Source organism: Cervus elaphus, chromosome 19 (assembly GCF_910594005.1).
Source record: "Cervus elaphus chromosome 19, mCerEla1.1, whole genome shotgun sequence".
Lineage (NCBI taxonomy): Eukaryota > Metazoa > Chordata > Mammalia > Artiodactyla > Cervidae > Cervus > Cervus elaphus.
This window is the reverse complement of record NC_057833.1, coordinates 48,449,011-48,470,616: the sequence shown is the minus strand read 5'-3', so window position 1 is coordinate 48,470,616 and position 21,606 is coordinate 48,449,011. Positions and strand designations below refer to the sequence as shown.

General features: G+C 38.0%; 1 protein-coding gene across 4 annotated transcripts in view; it reads left to right on the top strand.

Moving 5' to 3' along the window:
• IQCG (IQ motif containing G) overlaps positions 1-21,606 on the top strand; it is a 51,981-nt gene that overhangs the window by 9,678 nt on the left and 20,697 nt on the right. For 3 of the 4 annotated variants that reach the window (XM_043875271.1, XM_043875270.1, XM_043875272.1), the window contains exons 2-6: positions 1,437-1,503; positions 3,456-3,726; positions 7,897-8,120; positions 10,131-10,259; positions 17,857-17,938. In XM_043875271.1, coding sequence (XP_043731206.1) covers positions 1,496-1,503; positions 3,456-3,726; positions 7,897-8,120; positions 10,131-10,259; positions 17,857-17,938 — 714 coding nt within the window. In that variant the 5' untranslated portion in view covers positions 1,437-1,495. The remainder of the gene's footprint in view (positions 1-1,436; positions 1,504-3,455; positions 3,727-7,896; positions 8,121-10,130; positions 10,260-17,856; positions 17,939-21,606) is intronic. The other variant, XM_043875273.1, reaches the window with a different exon arrangement.

Here is a 21,606-nt window from a genome sequence, read left to right as displayed (position 1 = left end):
CATGATGTACTCTGCATATAAGTAAATGAGCAGCGTGACAATATACAGCCTTGACATACTCCTTTTCCTATTTGGAACCAGTCTGTTGTTCCATGTCCAGTTCTAATTTGCTTCCTGACCTGCATACAGGTTTCTCAAGGGGCAGGTCAGGTGGTCTGGTATTCCCATCACTTTCAGAATTTTCCACAGTTTATTGTGATCCACACAGTCAAAGGCTTTGGCATAGTCTATAAAGCAGAAATAGATGTTTTTCTGGAACTCTCTTGCTTTTGCAATGATCCAGCGGATGTTGGCAGTTTGATCTCTGGTTCCTCTGCCTTTTCTAAAACCAGCTTAAACATCTGGAATATTCTTTCAGTTTTTCATATAAAATGTTTGTTGCATGGGACATACTTGTACCACCCTCCTAAGGATCACTTTATTGTAGACAAGATCACACTGGAAACTTACTATTCACTCTTTGCTCTGTATATGGCAAAATTCTCCATAGTCTGTTCTCATTGTAAAGCTTATTTAACCAGAAAGGACTTTCCTTTACTGAGGAAGGGTAACATATTGATAGCAGTATTAAACTTATTTTCATGATAAATAGTTTTTCCAGGTATAATGGCAATTGTTTTTCTGGATGCAATAAATTCTGTTAATCTAGCAGATCAGGGGAATGGAACCATCAAATATTTTAGTAATCAGAATAACAGAAAAGTAAATCTGTTGTATATGAAGATTACCATTTAATACTCAGAATATAATTTAAAAACATACAAAAGACATATTAGACATTGGTCTTGGTGTTTGAGTTGCTAAGTTGTGTCCATGTGGACTGTAGCCTACCAGGCTTCTCTGTCCATGGGATATCTCAGGCAAGAATTCTGGAATGTGTTGCCATTTCCCTCTGTAGGGGATCTTTCTGACCCAGAGATCAAACCCATATCTCCTGTGTTGCAGTCAGATTCTTTACTGCTGAGCCACCAGGGAAGCCCTACATTGGCATTAATTTGCCTTAAGAAACACGAAGATTGGATTTATCTGCCAGTAATTAAGCTGGCTACTAAATAGACCTCTGCCATTTGATGGCAATGTTTCTTCCATCTCTGAGACTGCTATGCAAAGCTAGAGGGGATAAGCCACAGCTCTTGTACTTCTTTTTCCGATTCCCTGGTGGTTCAGAGGGTAAACCATCTGCCTGCAATGCAGGAGACCCAGCTTCGATCCCTGGGTTGGGAAGATCCCCTGGAGAAGGAAATGGCAATCCACTCCAGTATTCTTGCCTAGAAAATTCCATGGATGGAGGAGCCTGGTGGGCTACAGTTCATGGGGTCACAAAGAGTCAGACATGACTGAGCAACTTCACTTGTTGTTGTTAATGTCACAGTTTATATAGATAAATGTCATTCAACACTCCCTTAAACTAATCTCAATGTTTTTTCCCACTTTAGGTGATTGCATGTCCGTGAGATTATAATGTACCAAGGAAATTAAAACTAACTCAAGAAGAATGGAAGAGTATGTTCCAAATTCCATTTTATTGTATATATATATATAATGACTTATATTAAATTTCTGTGTATTATTTACCCTAGCTGTGTAACAAATTACTCCAAAACTTAGTGACTTAAAATATAAATGTTTATTATTTCACAGAGTTTCTGAAGGTTAGGAATTTGGGAGTAGCTTGGTTATATGGGTCAAGAATTGAGGAACAGCTTAGTGGGGTGGTTCTGTTTTGGGGTTTCTTATAAGTCGAAGTTGGTCAGGGCTGCAGTCATCTGAAGACTTGACTGGGGCTAGGGTATCCACTCCAAGATGGCTCGTTTACAGAGTTGGCAAGTTGATGCTGTCTTTTGTCGAGAGGCCTTAGTTCCTCACTCTCATGAGACTTTTCATAGGGCTTCTGGAGCATCCTCATGACAAGGCATCTGGATTCCCACAGAGTGAGAGGTTTGAGAAAATGATAGAGAAACTAATGTCTCAAAATCACCTAGCCTTGGAAGCCACGATATCCTTTTGGTTATATAGGTTAGTCCTATTCAGTGTGGGGAGATCACAGAAGGGCATGAGTATAAGAAGGTGAGACTCGTATGGGCCACCTTGAGAATGGCTACTACATTCCACGTTTTGTGAACTGAAACGGAGCAGGGCCCTGTAGGGCTCCCAGGCATGGAGGCCTTTCTGTCTCCCATTTCTTGTAGGCAAGACTCCAGCATTATAACTTTCCATGAGTTCCAAAGGGCAGATTTGAACAGTTGCTAATCAAGGGTGTACGTGCTAAGTCACCTCAGTCATGTCTGACTCTTTGAGACCCCATGGACTGTAGCCTGCCAGGCTCCTCTATCCATGGGGATTCTCCAGACAAGAATACTGGAGTGGGGTGCCATTTCCTTTTCCAGGGGATCTTCCCTACCCAGGGATCGAACCAGCACCTCTTAGGCCTCCTGCATTGGCACATGGGTTCTTTACCACTAGAGCCACCTGGGAAGCTAATCAAGGGAAAGTGAAAATGAAAAGTTGCCCAGTCGTGTCCGACTCTTTGCAACCCCATGGACTATACAGTCCATGGAATTCTCCAGGCTAGAATACTGGAGTGGATAGCCTTTCCCTTCTCCAGGGGACCTTCCCAAACCAGGGATGGAACCAAGGTCTCCCGCATTGCAGGCGGATTCTTTACCAGCTGAGCACAAGGGAAGCCCAAGAATACTGGAGTGGGTAGCCTATCCCTTCCCCAGGGGACCTTCTCAAATCAGGGATGGAACCCAGGTCTCCCGCATTGCAGGTGGATTCTTTGCCAACTAAGCTATCAGGGAAGCCCAATCAAGGGAGAAGCAGCCAAAAATCACCAGAGGTAAGATGAAAGAGACCAGAGAAGCTCATCAAGATTAGAAGACCCACCACCTAAAATGAGATTAAGGAAGTGCAAGCTTCCCTCACTCTAATCTTGTTAGAGACCCCACCTTTGACCCTCATCAAATTCTCTAGGGTTGGGACTCTCCATTGTTGTTTGAGACAGAACTTAGTTTTAGGTTCCTCTTTGCCTGGCAAAGCAATAAAGCTAGCTATCCTTTTCTCCACCCCAAACTCTGTCTCCAGGATTTGATTTGGCACCTGGTGTACAGAGAGGCTGAGCTTTCAGTTAACATAACCATGAGACAATTTTGATTAGCATCTGAAAATGTTGCTAGAAAAAAAGTTTATCTGGCTGAAGTTCAAATTGGTTAAGCATAGTCAAATAGCAGGGGCTACCCATCCTTAATAAACAGTAAGTTGCTTTTCTTTGGGAAGTCAGAATATTACTGGGGGTTATTAAGCAGAATCATCTGCAAAGTACTTTGGTTCATTCTCTTGAGTATATGGCAAAATGGACTTTACAGGAACCCATCTACATGCTGCCTGTGTTTTTGGATTTAAGTCATTTTAAACATTTGATTGCTGACTTATTTTTTCCTTTCTTCTTTCTTTAGAGGTCAACTGGAAGCCTCAAATCTTCCTCCAGAAGCTTGGCCTTCTGAAGTGACGGTGTCAGTGACAGGAGAACCACCTAATACTGCTGTAGAAGAAAAGGAGGAAACAGCCAAAGAAGCAGTCAAAGAAATCAGGCCAGAAATCATGAAGCCACTCCCCATTCTAGACGTGCTGAGGATCTCTGCAGTTCTGGAGGACACCATAGACCAGCTCTCCATTCTAAACTATATCATGCCATTTCAGTATGAAAAAAGACAAAACATCAGCATGGTATATACATTCACCATTACTTAATTTTTGCTTTCTCTTTATTTCTCCCTCATTTTCAGTACCTATGCCATTCAATTTAACTTGGGAAATTGCACCTTCTAGTCAGGTAAAGGGCTACAGTAATGATCTGAGATATATACTCTCAGTTAATGGAGTGAAATAGACATAGCTCAGATACATCTCACAAAATATCCTTTTCTCATGATATATTGGCATTATTCTAAAAAGTCTATAGATAAGTCAGTATAAATACAATATATATACTGAGGAGATAAATAATTGTGTTGTCTTATTTGTCTTGTATTGGTATTTGTCAGCTGGCAACCCACTCCAGTATTCTTGCCTAGAGAATCCCCATGGACAGAGGAGCCTGGCGGGCTAGTCCATGGGGTCACAAAGAATCAGACTGAGCAATTAAGTACAACAGCACAAAAGCTAACTGAGGGGCTTCCCTGGTGGCTCAGTGGTAAAGAATCTGCCTGCGATGCAGGCAACCTGGGTTCAATCCCTGGGTTGGGAAGGTTCCCCTGGAGAAGGAAATGGCAACCCCCTCCAGTATTCTTGCCTGGAGAAAAGAAAAAAAAGCTAACTGAACACCAAGGGGGAGGAATTTCAACTGGACCCTGTCAACATTGCTTTCATCTAAAATGATTTTGTCATTGCTAAATATGTTGCAATCTGCTTTTCTGAATAGCCAGCCACATTATTGCATTAGCCATTACATTTTCAATGATGCTACGGATTCCTCCCTCAAATCACCACTGTTATCAAAAAACTCAACTTAGTAGTGAGCAAAATCTTTCATAAATTCTTAAGCCCTTAAACCATAAACAATTTTTAAGTAAAAATACATATTTATTAAGTTTAACAAAATTATATAATTTGTAAAGAATATATTATTTGTGATTCTGTGATAAATGCAACTTGCTATAAAAATGAGAGGGTAAATTAATTTTCATGTCTAATAGAAAAGAAGTCCATATTTACTGTGACTAGAAAATTAAATTTTCCTTTAATTGCCCCTTACAATTTTATAATTATTATTGTTATTATTACTACTGCTATATGTATAAACTAGATTCACAAAACTTATTAGAGTTTTAAAAGTGGATTTGAAGTTACAGGATCATTATGGTTGAATTGTGCAGTAAGCAATTCATTTCACTTTCTCAGTCTTAGTTTTCTCATTTATGAATTGTGGTGGAGTTTTAATGAAATGAGCCCTTCTAATACTAATATTCCACGAGTTTTAGGGTGATTTTAAAACATTAATGGGTGTTATAGGAATTTTACAACAAATCAGTTTCCTTATTAATTTATGAAAAGTGAGGACATCTGGAAACCCAAGAACTAAACCTTTCAGTGCGCTTAAAATGAGTATAATTCTTAAATTGTTTGTTAACAAGTGGTACAGAAGAGACACTAACCTCACTAAATATCTTCAGTTAACAAGATAAAGTTTTCCCAATGATATTTACTGTCAGGCTTTAAAAAGGGTAATTTTCCCTCATAGAAACTCAAGAGAGAAAGAAAAACACAAATTTATAAACAACATTCAGTAGTGGTCACCATTCCAGTACATAAAAGAAGAAAACTTCTCCAGTTTTATTCTGGTTTGTGATCTTCACCCACAGAATTTTCTGACGTAACAGAGAGAGGCCCTGCTTATGATTTTATAGAAATATAAATAGTAAAGGTTTGTACTCTTATTCTGATTAATAGAGCTTAAAAGCCCCTTTCAGAATATGTTAGTTATATAACTTTTAAAAATGTGACTCTTAAAATAATTTTTCATTTTATAGTATTATAGTTGTTCTAACTCATAAATTTTTATAGTACCATTACCCTGCATAAGATAAATATTAAAAACCTTAGTACTAATGTAGATGTTTTCTTTCTTTAAAAGCTTCATGTTGTTGAGCTTTACAGTAACAACACTGCAATGAAAGTTTAGTTAGCATTATCCCTCTTCCACAACCATTTTTATAGCTAAAGAATAATGGAATGGAATGATGAAAAACATACTAATGTACTAAGTTCTAAAAGAAGTGGGAGTAATTGATCTGAACTTTGGAAAGAGCTCCCTTGCCGGGAATAGTGTTCTTATTTTTTCCCTTAGGATCTAACACCCTCCCATACAAGGAGGTGAATGGGCCAGAATATTTAGCTAGTTCCTTTAAGTTCTCTTCTAAAAACTCATATTTATTTCTAGTAATCTGTCCATCAGGTCATTTGACACATTTGCTTCCTTTTCCAGATGCCCGAGCACAAATGTAGAGGAATGATGGTTAGGGCGATCAGAAAAAACAAACTTTCCAGACCTTACATTTCCCATTCCCTCCCTAGTTTAGAAAATCTAGAGTAAAACCATCTGCATACTTAAAGCTTTCTTTATGCATAGCTAAGTGTCAATTTAATTGTTGGAGTTCTATGGTTTCTGTTCTCTTTGTAGTCAGTCATATCAATTTTAATTTAAAGGAGTATTTTTAAATTTAATTCTTATTTAAGGTAGCATTTTGTTTTGTACTTGGGTATGTTTGTTTTTCTCAGATCTGCATCTCTTTGCCTGCTGTTGATAAAGGAAAAAGGCTGTTGAGTCTGTGTTTATTAATCTTTATTGATAGTTTTTTTAAAAAACTAATCTAATTGAACTTTAGCTAAGGAAGACCTAGGCTTTTATGCAAATAAAATTCTCCTGTGCATAGGATCAGCACAAGAATTTAAGTAATCATATCAAATGTTGAACTTACATGGTTCTGTGTAGTGTTCTAAATGCCCTTTTTCTTTCTTTTTCTCCTCCTTTCCTTTCTTTTTTTCTTTCATCAGTAACTGCAGGATGGCAAGTACTATTATTATCCCTATTTTATCAATGGGAAAATGGAGGCGTAGAGATATTAAATAGTTGTCTAAAGTCAATGTGGTTTAGTAACAGGGTCAGGATTTAAACAAGGAAGTCTGGTTTCAGAGTCCCATATGAACTGCATAACCACTATGTTATATGGTTTCCCATTGGCTCAAGGTTTTAGCCACAGATTAAATAGGAATCATCAATTGAAAGATGTATCCTGTCCCAGTTGAAAGATGGTAATGCTTACCTCTTACTATTCAAGTTTGGGTCTGAAAAATAATTTTTTTTGGCTTTTCCCCACATGAACTTCGAAATCTATACCGCAGCACTAAATACACTATCAGCTCCTACTCTTTGGTATGATTCTCTTTTAATTCTTTATACAGTGGGCCCTCCATATCTGTGGGTTCCACATCTGCAGATTCAAGCAACCATAGATCATAAATATTCAGAAAAAAATTCCAGTATGTTCCCAAAAGCATAACTTGAATTTGCTGTGTGCTGGCAGCTATATACATAGTATTTACATTGTTTTAGTATTATGGGTCATCTAGAGATGATTTAACCCACTCCAGTGTTCTTGCCTGGAGAATCCCAGGGATGGGGGAGCCTGGTGGGCTGCTGTCTATGGGGTCGCACAGAGTTGGACACAACTGAAGTGACTTAGCAGCAGCAGCAGAGATGATTTAAAGTATATGAGAGAAAAAAAAAGTATATGAGAATGTACACAGGTTATATACAAATACTATGCCATTTTACATAAAGGACTTCAGAATCTGTGGAGTTTGGTCTTCTTGAGGGCTGGGGTGGGGGTGTGGTGGTGGATCAGACCAGTCCTCCACAGTTACCAAGGGATGACTATATTTCAGATTCACATGTTCAGTGAACATTTGAGTCTTTGCTGTACCCTGGACATTGTTCTAAACAATGGGATTATAAAGATGGCCACATTTATTTAATATTATCTTGTTCCAAAAAGAATTTGAGGTGCACCAAGATCTGTAAGACACTGTCCCTCTCTTCATGGAATTTATAATTTAATGGAGATATTTATACAAATAATTACAAATGGTAAATGTCTGCTAATAGAGATGTTTCGCAGAGAACTGTCTTAAAGTTTACCAGTTTGGGGAATGACAGAGAGTGGGAATGTATAAAGGCAGGAAGACAGAGCATGCAGTTTAATGTGGCTGAAGAAGAGGATTATTTTCTGGTACTGATATTACAAGAGGTTTAAAATGTAGGAATAGGCCCTCATATAGCATTGTTTCTTTTTGTTTTAAAAATCTGTCTTAACATGAAACATCATTTATTGTTTTTAGAAGAATAACAAAGAAATGCATTCAGAAGGAAGAAGCTCAGGAAAAGTTCCACTGGTATCAGAACCCTCAAAAATATCCAGTTCGTTGGTACATAAAGAAGAACCCAAGTTGCCAGAAATCAGACAAGGAGGCCAGTTTAACAAAGTGCAAGATCTTATCTTCAAAAAGCCCACAAGGCAGACCATAATGAATACAGAGACACTGAAGAAAATTCAGATTGATAGGTAAGGAAGGAGAGCACATTTGGAAATGTAATAATGTATTTCTGGATGGATGAAGAGTGAGTACAGGGGTGGCTGACTGCTGTCTTCTCTTAATGGATTGGTCATTATATCCAAGTGACTGCAGATAACAGAATTAGCCAAGGGCTATCTAGGGGGAAGTGTGGTACAGTTAAAAGTATTAATATGGTGGCTATATGGTTGGGCAAGTTATTGAACCTTTGTTTACAGTTTTTAAAAATGAGAATAATGATAACTTTGGAGGGAGTTATCAGCCAAGTGCTTGGCAGAGATTGGTGGCTATTGTGATGCTTTATTCTCTAGTAAGAGATAGATACTATCAAAGTAGTCAAATTTTAAACTTTTAATCCTGAGGATTTCTTAAGCAGTCTCAATTTCCATTGTCTTATTGCTCAGTTTTTCATTGTCAACTGGCTTGCTGACAAAGAATCCTGTTAAGTTTAAAAGAAAGTATAACCTTATGATAGTAACTTTTGGTAAATAAGGGTTTATAGCAATTACCCAGGGCCACTAGCCAAATCCAACCTGTAGTCTGTTTTTGAAAATAAATTTTACTGGAATACAGCATCACCCATTTTATATATTGTCTATGACTGCTTTCACGGGAGAGTAGTTTCAACAGGGAATTTATGTCATGCGAAACCAAAAACATTTACTATTTGTCCAATTACAGAAAAACTTGCTGACCCCTGCTTTAGACCCTCACCAGAAGGGTATCATCTCTTATTAGAAATAATCTGATTTCACATTTGCATCCCTTAAAGATGGTGTCCTATTTATAAGCTGCTAGTTAATGTCCTTTCATTCTCAGTGTGTGGGATCATAGTTTTTCAATTGATGTGACTTCATCGTATTTATTTTCTCAATATAGTTATTGAATATTTTGTGTGAACTATTGGTAATAATTATGTAAAACAGTAAGTATACTTCTTGCTGATTCTATATCAAAACATTAAATAACAGTATTTAAAATTCTCTCCCTAGGAGAGAATACTCAATGGGCTATGAGTCAAGAGTCTGAATTAAATAGTTCTATCTCTTTTTCAAATTAGTTCTGTGAACTTGGGCAAGGAAGGCATTTAATCTTCCTGAGTCTGGATTCACTCATCTCTAAAATGTGTTGTATTAGCTCTTCATACAAAAATTTTTAAATGATTTAACTTTTTCAAAATTATGAAATATTTCAACAATGCAGAAAAATGTGAAGAACAAAATCATTAATCCTTATGTATATAACCACTAAATCTTAACATTTTACATGATAGCTTTAAGAGTTTTTTTTTTCAAATTTGTCAGGTACAATTGAAGCCTCTGATTCTAGTCCGCTGACCCTTCCCCCAAATATTTCTTCTGAATTTGTTGTTTATTGTTCTCTTGTATATGTTGTGATACTTTTATTAGGTAGGTAAGTATTTTATTTAAACGATACATATAGGTGGCTCAGATGGTAAAGAGTCTACCTGCAATGCGGGAGACCTGGGTTTGATCCCTGGTTCAGGAAGATCCCCTGGAGAAGGAAAATGGCAACCCACTCCAGTATTCTTGCCTGGAGAATTCCATGGACAGAGGAGCCTGCTGGGCTACAGTCCATGGGGTCACAAAGAGTCGGACATGACTGACTAACTTTCACTTTCACGTTCATGGTTTTACATGTTCTTAAATGTTGCATACACAATATCATGCTGTACATTCCAGGTCCGTTAGTCCTCAGTATGTAAACTTTTTCTGGTTAAGGAGTTTCTCTTTTTGCTAAGAGTTGTTGTTTGTTTTGAAATGATGTGATGATCATTTGGCTTTTTTCTCCTTTTGTCCTTATTAATGTGATGATTTCCATTAGTAGATTTTCTAATACTAAACTATTTCTGCCTTCCAATAATAATTCAAATTTAGTTATGATGGTCCTTCTGGGTCTTAACTTGTGTGATTTCTGTAGCCTTTTGTGAATATGGGAAATACATCTTACTGATTCATCTTTTTTGTTTCTCCTTACAGGCAATTTTTCAGTGATGTAATTACAGAAACTATGGAAGAGTTGCAAGAAGAAGGCACTTTCACCAATCTCCTGAAAGCTTTGGGCAAAGAGAGGGAAAGCAAAATGCATTTCTATGATATCATTGCCAGGTGAGAGTAACTTTAGGCTTATTTGCCTTGTTGCATTTTAAAGTGCTATAAAACTCTTACTGGAAGTCTTGGATTTCTAAAGCAATCAAAGTTTTGCTTTTAAGGGGAGATAACTAGAAGTCAGAAAGTTGGGTTCTATTTGGAGTTCTGCTGGAACAATAGCTCAATTTCTGGGCTTCAGTTATCTGTATCTATAGTATAGATAGTACAATATATGTACTACACAGATGAGTAGTGCATAACCTATGGTTTGTTTTGGCAATGACAATCTCAAGTTAGCAGGATTTCTCTAGATGCTACTTAATGATAAGGGTTTTTTTGTTGTTATTGTTGCTACAGACTGAATGTTTGTGCCCCTCTAACTTCAATTTTTGGAATCCTAACCTCCAGAGTGATGGTTTTAGGAGGCTGGACGTCTTTGGTCAGTGAGTAGGTCTGAAGGATGGAGCCCTCATTAGTGGGATTAGTGCCCTTATAAACAAGACCCAGGAGAGCTGCCTTCCTCTTCTGTCATGTAGATACAAATGAAAATGGGCAATTGTGAGCCAGGTGGCAGGTTCTCACCAGACACTGAATTGGATGGCACCCAGATCTTGTACTTAATAGCCTCCAGAACTGTGAGAAATGAATTTCTCTGTTTATAAGCCTTCCAATCTATGATATTTTTATCATAGCAGCTCAAGCTAAGATAGGTATTATTTTGTTTTTTATTGTATTGTTCTGTTATTTTATTTTAAAACTGAATAGTGGGATTGATGAAGATAGCAGAATTCCATTTCTGAGGGCAAACAGAAACAACATAAAATAGTTAAATTCTTATTCAGACAGTGCTGAGTTTGAATTCTGCTCTGCCATTTACTACTTGTGTGACTATGGCAAGTGTGTGAGTCTGTATCTTCTTAGAGCTAGATGCCAAGATGAGATTTAAGATTTCTATCAGGGAAACTGTTACATGAGAGAAAATGGGGAGGGAGCCTTTGGACTCAATGCTAGACTCACCCTAAGTGAAGGAGAGGGAAGGTTGGGTGGATGAGACCACTCTGCAATCTAAGGATGATTTGGCAAGGTCATCAGGGAGTCCTTGAGCAAAAGTCAAGCATCAGAAAAGTCCAGAGTCTCCTAGGAAGGGATGGCCTTATCCCTGCCACCCGCAAAACTTGGCTGGGAGCAGTCTGTGGGAAGGATGGCCTCAGAGCACACACACTGGAGGAATTCAGAGCCGAGAGCTTGGACCCTTATTTTATTACATTGCCTGTACTTGGAGGTCTGTGGGGCACATTCTCAGGTCCTCTGCAGCAAGTTACCTCAACTATGTGCATTTTTCTCATCTGTAAAACAGGAGTGATGACAGAGATTATGTCATTAGGTTTTAAGAGGTGCTCAGAATAGAAAAGATTCTTCTTTTTCCTCTTCCTGTTCCTCCTCCTCTTAGCTTGTTCTCAGCAGCAGCAATTTTAGATACTACACTGATAAGCCAGAAAATCCTCTTCCAGTTTACTAAAATCACAGTCTTTTTTTAAAATTAATTTATTTTTTATTGAAGGATAATTGCTTTATAGAATTTTGCTGTTTTCTGTCAAATCTCAACATGAATCAGCCATAGGTCTACAAATATCCCCTCCCTTTTGAACCCCCCCACCCATCTCCCTCCCCATCCCACCCCTCTAGGTTGATATAGAGCCCCTGTTTGAGTTTCCTGAGCCATACAGCAAATTCACAGCTATCTATTTTACATATGGCAATGTAAGTTTCCATATTACTCTTTCCATACATCTCACCCTCTCCTTCCCTCTCCCCATGTCCATAAGTCTATTCTCTATGTCTGTTTCTCCCTTGTTTCCCTGTAAATAAATTCTTCAGTACCATTTTTCTAGATTCTGTATATATGCGTTAGAAGACGGTAATTCTCTTTCTCTTTCTGATTCGCTTCACTCTGCATATGGGTTCTAGGTTCATCCACCTCATTAGAACTGACTCAAATGTGTTCCTTTTTATGGCTGAGTAAATTCCATTGTGTATATGTACCACAACTTCTTTATCCATTCATCTGTCAATGGACATCTAGATGCTTTCATGTTCTAGCTATTGTAAATAGTGCTGCAGTGAACAATGGGATACACATGTCTCTTTCAATTTTGATTTCCTCGGGGTATATGCCTAGGAGTAGGATTGCTGGGTCATATTGTGGTTTTATTCCTAGTTATTTAAGGAATTTCCATGCCATCTTCCATAGTGGCTGTTTTTACATTCCCACCAGCAGTGCCAGAGCATTTCCTTTTCTCCACACACTCTCCAGAATTTATTGTTTGTAGACTTTTTGATGATGGCCATTCTGACTGGTGTGAGGTGATATCTTATTGTAGTTTTGATTTGCATTTCTCTAATAATGAATGATGTTGAGCATCTTTTCATGTGTTTGTTAGCCATCTGTATATCTTCTTTGGAGAAATGTCTGTTTAGATCTTTTTCCACTTTTTGATTGGGTTGTTTGTTTTTCTGGTATTGAGTTGTATGAGCTGCTTGTATACTTTGGAAGTTAATCCTTTGTCAGATGTTTCATTTGCTATTATTTTCTCCCATTCTGAGGGTTGTTTTTTCATCTTGCTTATAAAAGCTTCCTTTGCTGTGCAAAAACTTTTAAGTTTAATCAGGTCCCACTTGTTTACTTTTGTTTTTATTTCCATTACTCTAGGATGTGGGTCATAGAGGATCTTGCTTTGATTTATGTCATCAAGTGTTCTCCCTATGTTTTCCTCTAAGAGTTTTATAATTTCTGGTCTTACATTTAGGTCTTTAATCCATTTTGAGTTTATCTTTGTGTATGGTATTAGGAAGTGTTCTAATTTCATTTTTTTACATGTAGCTGTCCAGTTTTCCCAGCACCATTTATTGAAGAGGCTGTCTTTGCCCCATGGTATATTCTTGCCTCCTTTGTCAAAAATAAGGTACCCATAGGTGCATGGGTTTATTTCTGGGTTTTCTATCTTGTTCCATTGGTCTATATTTCTGTTTTTGTGCCAGTACCATACTATCTTGATGTCTGTAGCTTTGTAGTATAATCCGAAGTCAGGAAGGTTGATTCCTCCACTCCATTCTTCTTTCTCAAGACTGCTTTGGCTATTCGGGTTCTTTTGTGTTTCCATATGAATTGTGAAATTTTTTGTTCTAGTTCTGTGAAAAAAGCCATTGGTAATTTGATAGGGATCTCATTGAATCTGTAGATTGCATTTGGCAGTATAGTCATTTTTACAATATTGATTCTCCTTACCCGGGAACATGGAATATCTCTCCATCTGTTTATGTCATCTTTGATTTCTTTCATTGGTGTCATAATATTCTGTGTACAGTTCTTTTGTCTCCTTAGGTAGGTTTATTCCTAAATATTTACTTTTTTTGTTGCGATGGTGAATGGGATTGATTTCCTTAATTTCTCTTTCTGATTTTTCATTGTTAGTATATAGAATTGCAAGTGATTTCTATGTATTGATTTTGTATCCTGCAACTTTCCTAAATTCACTGATGAGCTCTAGTAATTTTCTGATACTATCTTTAGGGTTTTCTTTGTACAGTATCATGCCATCTGCAAACAGTGAGAGCTTTACTTCTTTTCTGATCTGGATTCTTTTTTTTCTTTTTCTTCTCTGATTGCTTGTAGCTAGCACTTCCAGAACTATGTTGAATAATAGTGGTGAAAATGGACACCCTTGTCTTGTTTCTGATCTTAGGGGGAATGCTTTTAGTTTTTCACCATTGAGAATAACGTTTGCTGTAGGCTCATTATTTATGGCCTTTACTATGTTGAGATAAGTTCCTTCTATGTCCATTTTTTGAAGAGTTTTAATCATAAATGGGTGCTGAATTTTGTCAAAGGCTTTTTCTGCATCTATTGAGATTATCATATAATTTTTATCTTTCAATTTGTTAATATGGTATATCACATTGATTGATTTGAGTATATTGAAGAATCCTTGCATCCCTGGAATAAACCCAGCTTGATCATGGTGTATGAGCTTTTTGATGTGTTACTGAATTCTGTTTGCTAAAGTTTTGTTGAGGATTTTTGCAACTATGTTCATCAGTGATATTGGCCTGTAGTTTTCTTTTTTTGGTTTGTCTTTGCCTGGTATCAGGGTGATGGTGGCCTCGTAGAATGAGTTTGGAAGTGTTCCTTCCTCTGCAATTTTTTGAAAAGGTTTTAGAAGGATAGGCATTAGCTCTTCTCTAAGTTTGATAGAATTCACCTGTGAAGCCATCTGGTCCTGGGCTTTTGTTTTTTGGGAGATTTTTGATCACAGCTTCAATTTCAGTGCTTGTAATTGGGTTGTTCATAATTTCCATTTCTTCCTGGTTCAGTCTTGGCAGACTGAACTTTTCTAAGAATCCCTCCATTTCTTCCAGGTTACCCATTTTATTACCATATAGTTGTTCATAATAGTCTCTTATAATCCTTTGTATTTCTGCATTGTCTGACGTAACCTCTCCTTTTTCATTTCTAATTTTGTTGATTTGATTCTTCTCTCTTTTTTTCTTGATGAGTCTGGCTAAAGGTTTGTCAATTATGTTTATCTTCTCAAAGAACCGGCTTTTAGTTTTATTGATCTTTACTATTGTTTCTTTCATTTCTTTTTTATTTTTTTCTGCTCAGGTGTTTATGATTTATTTCTTTCTACTAATTTAGGTTTTTTTTTCTTCTTTTTCCAGTTATATTAGGTATACAGTTAGGTTGTCTATTCGATGTTTTTTTTTGTTTCTTGAGGTAGAATTGTATTGCTATAAACTTCCCTCTTAGAACTGCTTTTGCTGCATCCCATAGGTTTTGAGTTGTCGTGTTTTAATTATCATTTGTTTCTAGAAATTTTTTATTTCCCTTTTGATTTCTTCAGTAACCTGTTGGTTACTTAGAAGTGTGTTGTTTAGTCTCCATGTTTTTGTGTGTCTTACACTTTTTTTCTTGTAATTGATACCTAGTCTCATATCATTGTGGTTGGAAAAGATGCTTGATATGATTTTAATTTTCTTAAATTTGCTGAGGTTTGATTTGTGACCCAAGATGTGGTCTATCCTGGAAAATGTTCCATGTGCACTTAAGAAGGTGTGTTCTTCTGCATTTGGATGGAATGTCCTGAAGATATCAATAAGATCCATCTCATCTAATGTATCATTTAAGGCTTGTGTTTCCTTATTCATTTTCTGTTTTGATGATCTGTCCATTGGTGTGAGTGGGGAGTTAAAATCTCCTACTTATTATTGTGTTACTGTCAATTTCTCCTTTTATGTCTGTTAGTGTTTGTCTTATGTATTGAGGTGTTCCTATGTTGGGTGCATAGATGTTTACAATTGTTATGTCTTCCTCTTGGATTGGTCCCTTGATCATTATGTAGTGTCCTTCCCTATCTCTTGTAATCTTCTTTATTTTAAGGTCTATTTTGTCTGATATGAGGATTGCTACTTCAGCTTTCTTTTGCTTCCCGTTTGCATGGAATATACTTTTTCCGTCCTCTCACTTTTCCGTCTTGAGGTCTGAAGTGGGTTTCTTGTAAACAGCATACATATGGGTCTTGTTTTTGTATACATTTAACCAGTCTGTGTCTTTTGGTTGGAGCGTTTAATCCATTTACATCTAAGGTAATTATTGATATATATGTTCTTATTGCCATTTTCAAATTGGGGTTGATTTTGTAGATCTTTTTTCTTCTGTTGTATTTCTTGACTTATATAAGTCCCTTTAACATTTGTTGTAAAACTGGTTTGATGGTACTGAATTCTCTTAACTCTTGCTTGTTGGAAAAGCTTTTTTTTTTTCTGCATCAATTTTGAATGGGATCTTTGCCAGGTACAGTAATCTTGGTTGTAGATTTTTCCCTTTCAGTACTTTAAATAGATTCTGCAATTCCCTTCTGGCCTGTAAAGTTTCTGCTGAAAGATCAGCTGTTAAGCATATAGGGTTTCCCTTGTATGTTACGTCTTGTTTCTCCCTTGCTGCTTTTAATATTCTTTGTGTTTAGTCTTTGTTAGTTTGATTAGTATGTGTCTTGGTGTGTTTCTCCTTGGGTTTATCCTGTGTGGGACTCTTTGTGCCTCTTGGACTTGACTGACTATTTCCTTTTCCATGCTGGAGAAATTTTCAACTATAATCTCTTCAAAAATTTTCTCATACCCTTTCTTTTTATCTTCTTCTTCTGGGACCCCAATAATTTGAATGTTGGTGCATTTGATATCGCCCCAGAGGTCTCTGAGACTGTCCTCAGCTCTTTTCATTCTTTTTACTTTATTCTGCTCTTCAGAAGTTATTTCTACCATTTTATCTTCCAGCTCACTGATTCATTCTTCTGCTTCAGATATGCTGCCATTGATTCCTTTTAGAGTATTTTTAATTTCAGTAATTGTGTTGTTTGTCTCTGTATATTTATTCTTTAATTCTTCTAGGTCTTTGTTAATTGATTCTTGCATTTTCTCCATTTTGTTTTCAAAGCTTTTGATCATCTTTACTGTCATTGTTCTGAACTCTTTCTCAGGTGGTCTGCCTATTTCCTCTTCATTTATTTGGACTTCTGTGTTTCTAGTTTGTTCCTTCATTTGTGCAGTATTTCTCTGCCTTTTCATTATTTTTTTTCCTAAGTCACTGTGTTTGAGGTCTCCTTTTCCCAGGCTTCAAGGAAAGTTGAATTCTTTCCTTGAAGAAGGTTGAATTCTTTCTTCCTTTTGGTTTCTGCCCTCCTAAGGTTGGTCCAGTGGTTTGTGTGAGCTTCCTGTAGGGTGAGAGTTGTGCTGAGGTTTTGTTTGTTTTTCCTCTGATGGGTAAAGCTGAGTGATGTGGTAATCCTTTCTGCTGATGATTGGGTTTGGATTTTTGTTTTGTTTGTTGTTTAGATGAGGCATCCTGCACAGGGTGCTACTGGTGTTTGGGTGATGCCGGCTCTTGTATTCAAGTGGTTTCCTTTTCGTGAGTTCTCACTATTTGATACTCCCCTGGGTTAGTTCTCTGGTAGACTGGGGTCTTGGAGTCAGTGTTCCCACTCCAAAGGCTCAGGGCTTGATCACTTGACAAATCCTCCCTCCTGAGCCCAGCATGGAATGTGGGGTTCTTCCCTGCTTTGAGGTTCTGAGCCAGAACCTGGGCGGGGTATGGACAGCAGTCTCTGGACTGACCAGCCCCCCAACCCACTCCAGCACTTTCTGGTGTTAGGAAAGGTGCCTCCGGGTCCTGTCACCCCTGTGCACTGAAGCCAATCTATTGACACCTGGGAGGAGGTGAGAAACTTCTTTGGAAGCTTCAGCAATCAGCATTTGAGAAACTCCTCTCCACTTTAGCACCGTCTCCAGGATGCAGAGCTGAGTGACAGTGCAAACTGCAGCGTGGTGAGAGAGCAGAGGGAGAGCAAAATCACAGTCTTTTTAAAAACGTTACTGAAATTTTGCTCCATGGACCAGCACCATTAGCATCACCTGGGAACCTGGTAGAGATGCAAATTCCACTGAATGAATTAGAATCTTGGATAGAGCCCAGGAATCTGTTTTTTAGCCTCCAGGTGAACCTGTGCACACTGAATTTTGAGAAGCACTTCCCTAAAATACAAATTATCCTTATTTTCTCTAGGGAGGAAAATGGAAGAAAGAAGATAAAATCTCTTCAAAAACAGCTGCTTAATGTCAAAAAAGAAAGGCAAGCTGAAGTACAGGTAAGAATTATCTGGACAACGCCAAAAGTTACTGAGTTGATAACAGCTAAGTAGAAGTCATCTTCTTCAAGCAAAAAAAGGAGTTATGTATAAGAAATTGTTGTTTTCCCTGGGTTGCCTTTAATATTTGTATTAAAAATAAAAGGATGCAGATATTTGGTGGAATGCACAAACATGTCCAGAATCGAACTTTGAAAGACTCTAACCTGCTGGAGCTCTTAGACTGTTCTTACCCCTCCCAACCAATCCAGCCATATCACCACTCCTTCCTTCCAGGAGACCTTGTCTCAGGCAGTTCCTTATATGCCAAGGTCCCAGATGGGAGATTATAGTCCTAGGTAGTACCTTAAGCACATCACATACTGCTTACAAGGCTTCTCTGGTGGCCCAGATGGTAAAGAATCTGCCTGCAATGCGGGAGACCTGGTTTCAGTCCCTGGGTTGGGAAGATCCCCTGGAGGAGGGCATGGCAATCCACTCCAGTATTCTTGCCTGGTGACCCCCATGGACAGAGAAGCCTGGTGGGCTACAGTCCATGGGGTCGCAAAGGGTCGGACACAACTGAGTGATTGAGTACAACACAAATACTCCTTACACCTGATGGTTATGGTTAATAATGTCATTTGTATTATATTTCAACTACAGAGTGGATTTATTGAGCTTTTCTGGTCATTAGGGCCTTCCCTTATGTCGAGTTTACCTCTAAGAAAATGCATCCCAAGTTTTAAGCAAGTGCTTACAAAACTGCGTTTGGGCAGTTAGAGATTAGTACCATGACTATTAAAATTAAGAAAGTTACCAAGTATGGCCTATATATCAGCTTTTCATTGCCTAGCTATTTGGACAAGCTTATACTTCAGATGTGGGAATCTTCCTTATTTCCTACAGAGAAGTTAGAAGAATATTAGGAAAATATATTTGGAAGAATTGTCTAAAGAAGGTCACTAGCCTTTCTTCTGAGATATTATCTTTAGGTCTTCTGACTTGCTTAGCATCCTCTCTTATTTTCTATTATCAGTTTTAAAGTACCTTTGTTACCGATTTTTACTTCATTATCCCTATTAACCCTCTGTTTATGGCTTACGTTCTTTGAAAACCATTTTTGCACCTCCCTCACCTCCAAAAGCTTTATAAAAACTGGTGTACACTTAGGCTTTCTCGCCAATGAATAGACTTTTTCAGAAGTTTCTTTTTTTTCCCCTCAAAAACTCTTACCATTATTTAAAAGTTCCTCTTATATTCCTTGAGTATTAAAAAAAAAAGATATTTATATTAATGTCCTTTTAAGACTCCAAACCAAATAGTATCAAAAGAGACCTCAGCTTTGGCCTCTGCCAATCGAGTCCCCTATGTTACTATCACAACCCCCTTTTTTCTCTTTCTCTACATTATATTGTTGACAATATAATTTTTCCAACAAGTAACACTTGCTTGTGAAACTTACCTTCTTGGATTGCAGTCTCAGCTGTTACATTCAAGTGAAGTAAAACTAAAGTAGAATATCACTCAGATATTTTGATCATCAGCAAAGGAGTAAACCAGGACTAGAAGACTGAAGGCAAGCCTTGAACAAAAAACAACTGGAAAGATGAAATCAAGTAAAATCTCTAGAGTTACTGAAGAACCAGTGGTCAAGTCAAGGTTGGAAAACAAGAAGACAGGAAGTACATGGATATGGGAGACCTGTGGGTCAGAAAATGATGCCAGCAATTAAGGTGGCAGGCTTGAGTGTGTGAAAGTATGTGTGGAGATCACTGGAATGTGAGGGAATAATTGAGTTATGAAGCTTCCTACTGGAAGTGAAGAGGAACTTAAGAGTCTCTTGATAAAGGTGTAAGAGGACAGTGGAAAAATTGGTTTAAAACTCAACATTCAAAAAACAAAGATCGTGGCATCCAGTCCCATCACTTCATGGCAAATAGATGGGGAAAAATTGGAAACAGTATCAGATTTCATTTTCTTGGGCTCCAAAATCAATGTGGACAGTGACGGCAGCTACGAAATTAAAAGATGCTTGCTCCTTGGAGGAAAAGCTATGACAAACCTAGACAATGTATTAAAAAAAGCAGGGATATTACTTTGCCAACAAAGCTATATAGTCAAAGCTATGGTTTTTCCAGTAGTCATGTATGGATGTGAGAGTTGGACTATAAAGAAAGCTGAGCGCTGAAGAACTGATGCTTTTGAACTGTGGTGTTGGAGAATACTCTTGAGAGTCCCTTGGACAGCAAGGAGATCAAACCAGTCAGTCCTAAAGGAAGTCAGTCCTGAATATTCATTGGAAAGACTGATGCTGAAGCCAAAGCTTTAAATACTTTGACTACCTGATGCAAAAAGCCAACTCATTGGAAAAAAACCCTGTTGCTAAGAAAGATTCAGGGCAAGAGGTGAAAGGGGCGACAGAGGATGAGATGGTTGGATGGCATTATCAACTTGATGGACATGAGTTTGAGCAAATTCAGGAGATAGTGAAGGACAGAGAAGCCTGGTGTGCTATAGTTCATGGGGTCAGAAAGAGTTGGACACGACTTAGCAACTGAATAACAACAACAACCTCTAATGAAACCGTTGACGACAGTTAGGTCTTTATAATTCTCAACTTACAAGATTTTTCTAGCCAGAATCAGGACTTTAGTTTCACTTTGCTTCTTCTTAGAGTCAGTATAGTTCAGTTCAGTTCAGTCGTTCAGTTGTGTCCAACTCTTTGTGACACCATGGACTACAGCACACCAGGCTCCCCTGTCCATCACCAACTCCCAGAGTTTACTCAAACTCAAGTCCATTGAGTCAGTGATGCCATCCAACCATCTCATCCTCTGTTGTCCCCTTCTTTTCCTGCCTTCAATCTTTCCCAGCATCAGGGTCTTTTCAAATGAGTCAGTTCTTCGCATCAGGTGGCCGAAGTATTGGAGTTTCAGCTTCAGCATCAGTCCTTCCAATGACTATTCAGGACTGATTTCCTTTAGGATGGACTGGTTGGATCTGCTAGCTGTCCAAGGGACTCTCAGGAGTCTTCTCCAACACCACAGTTCAAAAGCATCTATTCCTTGGCTCTCACCTTTCTGTATAGTCCAACTCTCACAACCACACATGGCTACTGGAAAAACCATAGCTTTGACTAGACGGACCTTTGTTGGCAAAGTACTGTCTGTACTTTTTAATATACTGTCTAGGTTGGTCATAGCTTTTCTTTCAAGGAGCAAGCATCTTTTAATTTCATGGCTGCAGTCACCATCTGCAGTGATTTTGGAGCCCCCCAAAATAAAGTCTGTCACTGTTTCCATTATTTCTCCATCTATTTACCATGAACTGATGGAACCAGATACCATGATCTTATTTTCCTGAAAGTTGAGTTTTAAGCCAGCTTTTTCACTCTCCTCTTTCACTTTCATCACAAGGCTTTTTAGTTCTTCGCTTTCTGCCATAAGGGTGATGTTATCTGAATATCTGATGTTATTGATATTTCTACTGGAAATCTTGATTCCAGCTTGTGCCTCATCCAGCCCAGTGTTTGTCATGACGTACTCCATATATAAGTTAAATAAGCAGGGTGACAATATACAGCCTTGACCTACTCCTTTCCCAATTTGGAACCAGTCTGTTGTTCCAGGTCCAGTTCTAACTGTTGCTTCCTGACGTGCATACAGATTTTTCAAGAGGCAGGTCAG